This window comes from Phyllobates terribilis, unplaced genomic scaffold, assembly GCF_046119375.1.
Source record: "Phyllobates terribilis strain yellow unplaced genomic scaffold, ASM4611937v1 Scaffold_3__8_contigs__length_932513732, whole genome shotgun sequence".
In the NCBI taxonomy this organism is placed as follows: domain Eukaryota; kingdom Metazoa; phylum Chordata; class Amphibia; order Anura; family Dendrobatidae; genus Phyllobates; species Phyllobates terribilis.
In genome coordinates this window covers 188,177,362-188,186,899 of record NW_027362763.1, presented here as the reverse complement: position 1 = coordinate 188,186,899, position 9,538 = coordinate 188,177,362, and the positions used below count along the sequence as shown (strand labels likewise).

The 9,538-nt window shown below is 43.3% G+C and overlaps 1 protein-coding gene across 1 annotated transcript in view; it reads left to right on the top strand.

The window, feature by feature from the left end:
• Positions 1-451: 451 nt before the first annotated feature.
• TM4SF19 (transmembrane 4 L six family member 19) overlaps positions 452-9,538 on the top strand; it is a 48,324-nt gene continuing 39,237 nt past the window's right edge. Inside the window, exon 1 of the mRNA XM_073673491.1 lies at positions 452-628. Coding sequence (XP_073529592.1) covers positions 452-628 — 177 coding nt within the window. The remainder of the gene's footprint in view (positions 629-9,538) is intronic.

Genomic DNA, 9,538 nt, shown 5'->3' with positions numbered 1-9,538 from the left:
TTCAGTGTAAATGTTTTTTGTGATAGTTAATTTTCATGGCAACAAATGATTTAGCAATTTTTTACAATTCATCTGATAACTTTACATAACAATCTAGAATTTATGCAAATTGCCGCTATAAAAACTGAAGCAGCAAACTTTGTAAAAAATTTAATTTGTTCACGACTGTACATCGAGTAGATCTTTGGGTATCTTTTAGTTCTGCTTATTTTTTTATAGTGTTTAAAATAATTATAGCATGATTACTATAATTGGCTATAATGCTTAGTATTTGTCTTCTCCTTTTTGAGGGTTAGAAGGATCATTTGAGCGTCCTATTCCATATATCTGTCTTTTTTTACTTTATTATAAATGTAAGATACAATAGAGCTTATGCAATAATATTTTCTTTGTAGTTTGTATATTACATCATATGTACATACATATTTATTCTATCCATTGTTCTAGGGGAATGTGTGCTGGGAAGTGTACTCGTTGTACTGGACTCTCTCTAATGTTACTGGCTATACTCTCTATTACTGCAAACCTTTTCCTACTCTTCCCCAATCTTGATTGTTCATACTTAAGAAATGAACAGATCAGCGGCCATGCCAGATTTCTTGCAGGAGTTTGGGCAGGAGGACTTATGGTAAGTAATAGAACATATGTAGTTTGCTCATTTGTTATCACGTCTGTGTTTGTTTTTACTCCACTTTGTAATTTTTTTTAACCACATGTGAATTTCCAAATGTCTTAAAATATATGGCTGATTCACACTGCTGGTGGTGGCATATTGTCTCTGAGTAAAAAGGATTTAGCATATTGACATCCAGCTGCCCGATCCCTATCTCTCTCTTACATCTGTTACTTGGTGAGATTCAGGAGGCCCCCATACACATTAGATGTTCTGTCCATTTCAGATGAAAAGTGTTGTGTTTCCCCAACAGTTACATATGTGCGACTAGCTTAAAGGGAACCTGTGAGGTCTCCTGACTGCCTCCAACTTCTACTATAGGCATATGGTTATTTATTAGAACATATACTGGACTCGGCAGGTGACATAAAGGTGCTTCTCACTAAATTAGAATATCATCAAAAAGTTAATTTATTTCAGTTCTTTAATACAAAAAGTGAAACTTATATAGAGTCATTACAAACAGAGTGATCTATTTCAAGTGTTTATTTCTGTTAATGTTGATGATTATGGCTTACAGTCAATGAAAATACAAAAGTCATTATCTCAGTAAATTAGAATAATTAACAAAAATACCTGCAAAGGCTTCCTAAGCATTTAAAAAGGTCCCTTAGTCTGTTTCAGTAGGCTCCACAATCATGGGGAAGACTGCTGACTTGACAGATGTCCAGAAGGCAGTCATTGACACACTCCATAAGGAGGGTAAGCCACAAAAGGTCATTGCTAAAGAAGCTGGCTGTTCACAGAGTGCTGTATCCAAGCACATTAATGGAAAGTTGAATGGAAGGAAAAAGTGTGGTAGAAAAAGGTGCAGAAGCAACTGGGATAACCGCAGCCTTGAAAGGATTGTTAAGAAAAGGCCATTCAAAAATTTTGGGGAGATTCACAAGGAGTGGACTGCTGCTGGAGTCATTGCTTCAAGAGCCACCACACACAGACGTATCCAGGACATGGGCTACAAGTGTCACATTCCTTGTGTCAAGCCACTCATGACCAATAGACAATGCCAGAAGCTTCTTACCTGGACCAAGGAGAAAAACACCTGGACTGTTGCTCAGTGGTCTATGGTGTTGTTTTCAGATGAAAGTAAATTTTGCATTTCTTTGGGAAATCAAGGTCCCAGAGTCTGGAGGAAGAGTGGAGAGGCCAGAATCCAAGCTGCTTGAGGTCTAGTGTGAAGCTTCCACAATCAGTGATGGTTTGGGGAGCCATGTCATCTGCTGGTGTAGGTCCACTGTGTTTTATCAAGACCAAAGTCAGTGCAGCCGTCTACCAGGAAATTTTAGAGCACTTCTTGCTTCCCTCTGCCAACAAGCTTTTTCGAGATGGAAATTTCATTCTCCAGCAGGACTTGGCCCCTGTCCACACTGCCAAAAGTACCAATACCTGGTTTTAAAACAACAGTATCACTGTGCTTGATTGGCCAGCAAACTCGCCTGACCTTAATCCCATAGAGAATCTATGGGGTATTGTCAAGAGGAAGATGAGAGACACCAGACCCAGTAATGCAGACGAGCTGAAGACTGCTATCAAAGCAACCTGGGCTTCCATAACACCTCAGAAGTGCCACAGGCTGATCGCCTCCATGCCACGCCGCATTGATGCAGTAATTGATGCAAAAGGAGCCTCGACCAAGTATTGAGTGCATTTACTGAACATACATTTCAGTAGGCCAACATTTCAGATTTTAAAAACATTTTTCAAGCTGTTGTTATAAAGTATTCTAATTTACTGAGATAATGACTTTTGTGTTTTCATTGGCTATAAGCCATAATCATCAACATTAACAGTAATAAACACTTGAAATAGATCACTCTGTTCGTAATGACTCTATATAATATATGAGTTTCACTTTTTGTATTGAAGAACTGAAATAAATGAACTTTTTGATGATATTCTAATTTAGTGAGAAGCACTTGCATGTCAATACAAAAAATACCATGTTATACTAGGTGAAATAATAACAAGCTAATTGGTTGACATATATCTGACGTGAAAATAGAATGGCAGACCATTCGGAAGGAATATGTGCCCAAAGAAGAAAACCCGAACTTATGGTCATAGAAAGAGTCAGAACCAAAGAGATAAATTAAAAAAACTTAATTTTGACAATCAGTGGTTGTGTGGTGGCACTATACAGAAAAGGGTGCACACACACTGATAAAACCGACATATAAAATATGTATATCACTCAGTATAAAGATACAAGAGATCAGTGACATTATTCCAGACCAAATAGAATATAATAATGATGTCATAAAATTGCACAGAGACACTTGAGGTAGATGGTAATAATAATCAAGTGGAAAATACAAAGTCCATATAATCCACACAGTCCATACGTGCAGTAAATGGCTGTATTGGTAAGGTCATGTGAGCAAATAACCAGGGAAAGGGAAGTAAGATTTTCTATTAATATTGTATAGATAAGTACTATCAATATCCACTAGATGGAGCAGTGGTTCAACAATAGTAAATAGTCATACTGTATGAGGTTATGAGGTACTTTCCCTGAGTTAAACTAATATATGCATAAACAGTTGAAACCAGAAGTTTACATAAACTATATAAAAAGACACATATGCATGTTTTTTTTTCAATATCTGAAATGAAATCAGAATAAACCTTTCCCATTTTAGGTTAATTAGTAGTGTTGAGCGAGTATGTTCTATTAACCCTTTCGCCATGTATGCTCGGGCCGAGCTCCAAGTATTTCCAGCTACTCGGTGATATGGTTGAATCGCTCCCGTGTGCATGATTTGCGACTGTTTGACAGCTGTATTACATGAGAGGAATGTCTATTTCTTACACATTCCTCACATGTAATAAAGCTGTCAAACAGTTGCAAATCATGCACACGGGAGCGATTCAACCATATCACCGAGCAGCTGTAACTACTCGGAGCTCGGCCCGAGCGTACTCGGAACAGAACATACTCGCTCAACTCTATTAATTAGGATTACCATCATTTTTAATATTTGCCAAATGCCAGAATAATGAGAGAGAATGTTTTAGGCTATGTGCCCACGATGCAGAAATGCTGCATATTTTTTCCGCTTCTTTCTGGCAGGAAAAACACATGCGGATTGTACATGTGAAGTGTTCTTCACATGCATTTCCGTATGCGGGTTGTCAAGCGCTTTCCAAGCGATTTTAGCATCACTTGGAAAGTGCTTGTCAACTTGGTTACACTATATAAATCCATGCAAACGGCAAGGATTTATATAGTGTGACCAAGTAATAGTTAAAAAAAAAGAATAAGAATAGTAAAAAATAAAAAATAAAGATTATACTTACCTTCCGATGGCCCCCGGTGTTTTCTCCGCAACGTCCGGTCTGTTGTATGGGTCGCGGTGGTGTAAAAGGACCTGCCATGACGTCATTTAGTCATGTGACAGGTCACACGACGGCCGACATGAGCTGTCGCGTGACCTGTCACATGACTAAATTACGTCATGGCAGGTCCTTTCACACCACCGCAACTTATACAACAGACCGGACGCATCGCTGAGGAGACCGGGGGCCATCAGAAGGTAAGTATAATCTTTATTTTTTATTTTAAATTCTTTCTTAACAGGTCCTATGGTACCTGGGTCTGGAGGAGAGTCTCCTCTTCTCCAAACCCAGGTACCATCCGCACATTGAACCGTATAATATCCGCATGGGCACATATGCTCACACGGATAATATGCGATTCAATGCAAGTCAATGGCGGCAATTACGCTGCGTGTCCGCAAAATTAATGGACATGCTGCGTATTTTTCCGCAATGATAATCCGCTGCGGGAATTTCCGCAGCATGTGCACAGCACGTGCGGATTATCATTGGGGACCATGGGGCACGTATTACCAAGCGGTTTTTAAGCGTTTTCGCTGCGGAAATTCCGCTGCAAAAACGTTTGAAAAGCGCATAGTGTGCACGCAGCCTTAAGGCATTTTTATTACTTACCGCAAAGTCAAAAGTTTACATACATTTCATTAGTATTTGGTACCATTGCCCTTAAACTGAATGACTTGGGTCAAACGTTTGGGATCTCCTTCCACAAGCTTCTCACAATAGTTGGTCGGAATTTGGGCCCATTCTCCCTGACAAAACTGGTGTAACTGATCCAGGTTTGTAGGTCACCTTGCTCGCACCAACAAATTTTTTTTTTAATAAATTTGCAAAAAATTCTACATTTCTGTTTTTTTTCAGTCAAGGTGGGGTGCAGAGTGCACTTTAATGAGAAAAAAAGTTAACTTTTTAGAATTTACCAAATGTCTGCAATGAAACAAAGAGTGAAAAATGTAAAGAGGTCTGAATACTTTCTGTGCCCACTGTACAGCCAAGTTCCCCTCCTCCACGTATAGCACACAATATATAGCCAAGTACCCCTTCCCCACATATAGCATACAGTATATAGCCAAGTCTCCTGCTCCACATATAGCACACAGTATATAGCCAAGTCTCCAGCTCCACATATAGCATACAGTATATAGCCGAGTCTCCTGCTCCACATATAGCACACAGTATATAGCCAAGTCCCCCTGCCCCACGTATAGCATACAGTATATAGCCAAGTCTCCTGCTCCACATATAGCACACAGTATATAGCCAAGTCTCCTGCTCCACATATAGCACACATTATATAGCCAAGTCCCCCTCCCTCAGATATAGCATACAGTATATAGCCAAGTCTCCTGCTCCACATATAGCACACAACATATAGCCAAGTCCCCCTTCCCCACATATAGCATACAGTATATAGCCAAGTCCCCCTTCCCCACATATAGCATACAGTATATAGCCAAGTCCCCCTCCCCCACATATAGCACACAGTATATAGCCAAGTCCCCCTTCCCAACATATAGCACACAGTATATATCCAAGTCCCCCTTTCCCACATATAGAATACAGTATATAGCCAAGTCCCCCTCCCCCACATAAAGCACAGAGTATATAGCCAAGTCCCCCTGCCCCACATATAGCACACAGTAAATAGCCAAGTATTCCTTCCCCACATGTAGCATACAGTATATAACCAAGTCTCCTGCTCCACATATAGCACACATTATATAGCAAAGTCCCCCTCCCCCACATATAGCACACAGTATGTAGCCAAGTACCCCTTCCCCACATATAGCATACAGTAAATAGCCAAGTACCCCTTCCCCAAATATAGCATACAGTATATAGCCAAGTTCCCCTTCCCCACATATAGCATACAGTATATAGCCAAGTACCACTTCCCCACATATAGCATATGTAACATTCCTGGTGGCATGCTTGCATGGTGCACCATCTCCCACCATGCAAGACCGCCATCTTACCTGTCAGTCCATGCTGCACTCTTTGCTCCATTACCTGCTGTGTCCATGTCTCTTGTCTGATTGCTTAGGGCGTCGGCGCGGATTTCTGCTTGTTTCTTATAGCTACTGTGTGCACAGTCCTAATGCGTCCCCAGCCTATTGCTGTGAGTCACTGGATACTTAAACCCCCTCCACCCAGTAGCCTGAGCAACACTTTCACTCAGTTTGTCTTTTTCAACTGAGGTGCCAGGCCCTGTCCTGACTCTAGTCTGCCTGCCACCCTGGGGGCTGAGTACCCAGGGCCTTTTCCTGTACCTGTGACTTCTAGTCTGTTTCCGCCACCCTGGGGGCCGAGTACCCAGGGCCGCTACCTGTATCTCTGACTTCTAGTCTGTTTCCGCCACCCTGGGGGCTGAGTTTCTAGGCTCGTTCCTGTATCTTATTCCCGGTTCAGTTCCTGTCTGAACAGTGTCCTAGCCCGTTACTTGTTTCTCTCTATGTCCGTACCTTCCCTTTGCCTGCAGTGTCTGAACTTGCACCTAACTCCAACTCGTTGTCTCTGTACTTCTGTTTGTGAGTTTTGTGTCCACTCGCTACTTCATTGTAAATACCTTGTGTGTATTTGGTTCTGCTTGTCCCCTTTCCCTGCCTCCGTATCTACGTATATAGCCAAGCCCCCCTCCCCCACATATAGCACACAGTATATAGCCAAGTCATCCTGCCCCACATATAGCATACAGTATATAGCCAAGTCCCCCTTTCTCACATATAGAATGCAGTATATATCCAAGTCTCCCTCCCCCACATAAAGCACAGAGTATATAGCAAAGTCCCCCTGCCCCACATATAGCACACTGTAAATAGCCAAGTATCCCTTCCCCACATATAGCATATGTGGCGCCCCTGAGGGTTCAGTCGCCACAGAGGTACTACAACTAGTGGTGCCTCACTCTCTGGTAAGGAAAGGGTACAGCCCGGGACCCCAACACCTGCATCCAACACTACACTGCTCCCGGCCGGCTGGAAGGGCAAGATGCACTGTGTTCTGCTGAGCCCTGTCCCTGGCTGGAGTGGGGGGAACCAGAGTGAGGGGGAACCAAGTAGTGGTTGTGGGTGGAGGAAGCAGTTTAGGGGAGCATTTGTTAGGAGTATAAATAGGGGATCCATCTTAGTTAGTAAGGAGAAGTAGTAAGAAAGGAGAAATGGAGAGTGAAGTCTGAGAGGAGCAGGTGCTCTGCAGGGGCTCTGTTCCAGAGTGGGCCTAGTGAATGAGGCCCAGCAGAGAAGAGAAGAAGAGGGGAGCAGAGGAGGAAGGCTCTGGTAACTGAAGGGGTCCCAGGGGTACGGAAGGAGCAGGAAGCCACCCGTACGCTCTAATCTGTCAAGTGTCAGAGGGACCAGGCTGCAAGAAGGGAACCGGTCCCTGGGCTAGTCGTGTCACTTCAAGTCTCGGCTAGGAAATCGGAGGCTTCTGACTTTTATGGTGCAGTTGCCACAGCCTCACCCTAGTCGCCGAGGAGGGCAGCAAGTAGGTCCGGGAACTCCAGGTTGCCCAGAGGGACTTCAGAGCACCCTATCAGGACTTTGTGTGGGGAAGCGCAGGGCAGGAGGGAGAAGACTCAGCGCGGAAAGTCGGCTGAGGAAAGGAACATATAGAAAGGGGGTCCCGATAAGTACTCTCGAATTGCCGGAGGGACTTCTGAACCCCTGCTTGTTGAACGCAGCGCAACGCGGGAAGCGGTAACCTGTACAGTGTAACCGCGGAATCTAGAAAGAACTGTGAGTAAAATTGGATGACTTCACTCCACTGTCTCTGTCGGTTATTGCCGCTGCGCCATCATCCCTGCTACACTACAACGCCCTGCATCCCATCAATCAACCCTGCCCCGGGGGCTCGCTCCGCCTGTGGGGAGCAGAAACATCCCAGCTGCTATCCCATCACCCCCGGAGGTCTGCAGCAGCGCCGGTAACCATTACCGGAAACCACAGGTGGCGTCACGAGACAAACTGTACAGTCATGGCCAAAAGTTTTGAGAATGACACCAAAATGATATTTTCACATGATCTGCTGGCCTCTGGTTTTTATTAGTGTTTGTCTGATGTTTATATCACATACAGAAATATAATTGCAATCATATTATGAGTACCAATAGGTTATATTGACAGTTAGAATGAGTTAATGCAGCAAGTCAATATTTGCAGTGTTGCCCCTTCTTCTTCAAGACCTCTGTAATTCTCCCTGGCATGCTCTCAATCAACTTTTGGACCAAATCCTGACTGATAGCAGTCCATTCTTGCATAATCAATGCTTGCATTTTGTCAGAATTTGTTGGTTTTTGTTTGTCCACCGGTCTCTTGATGATTGACCACAAGTTCTCAATGGGATTAAGATCTGGGGAGTTTCCAGGCCATGGACCCAAAATCTCTATGTTTTGTTCCATGAGCCATTTAGTTATCACCTTTGCTTTATGGCAAGGTGCTCCATCATGCTGGAAAAGGCATTGTTGGGCACCAAACTGCTCTTGGACGGTTGGGAGAAGTTGCTCTTGGAGGACATTCTGGTACCATTCTTTATTCATGGCTGTGTTTTTAGGCAAGACTGTGAGTGAGCCGATTCCCTTGGCTGAGAAGCAACCCCACACATGAATGGTTTCAGGATGCATTACAGTTGGCATGAGACAAGACTGGTGGTAGCGCTCACCTCTTCTTCTCTGAATAAGCTGTTTTCCAGATGTCCCAAACAATCGAAAAGGGGATTCATCAGAGAAAATGACTTTGCCCCAGTCCTCAGCAGTCCACTCCCTGTACCTTTTGCAGAATATCAGTCGGTCCCTGATGTTTTTTCTGGAGAGAAGTGGCTTCTTTGCTGCCTCCTTGAAACCAGCCCTTGCTCAAAGAGTCTCCGCCTCACAGTGCGTGCAGAAGCACTCACACCAGCCTGCTGCCATTCCTGAGCAATCTCGGCACTGCTGGTAGTCCGATCCCGCAGCTGAAACAGTTTTAAGATACGGTCCTGGCTCTTGCTGGTCTTTCTTGGGCGCCCTGGAGCCTTTTTGACAACAATGGAAGCTCTCTCCTTGAAGTTCTTGATGATGCGATAGATTGTTGACTGAGGTGCAATCTTTGTATCTGCGATACTCTTCCCTGTTAGGCCATTTTTGTGCAGTGCAATGATGGCTGCACGTGTTTCTTTAGAGATAACCATGGTTAACTGAAGAGAAACAATGATACCAAGAACCAGCCTCCTTTTAAAGTGTCCAGTGATGTCATTCTTACTTAATCATGACTAATTGATCGCCAGCCCTGTCCTCATCAACACCCACACCTGTGTTAATGGATCAATCACTAAAACGATGTTAGCTGCTCCTTTTAAGGCAGGACTGAAATGATGTTGAAATGTGTTTTGGGGGTTAAAGTTCATTTTCTGGGCAAATATTGACTTTGCAAGTACAGTAATTGCTGTTAAGCTGATCACTCTTTGACATTCAGGAGTATATGCAAATTGCCATTACAAAAAATGAAGCAGTAAACTTTGGAAAAATTACTATTTGTCTCATTCTCAATACTTTTGGCCATG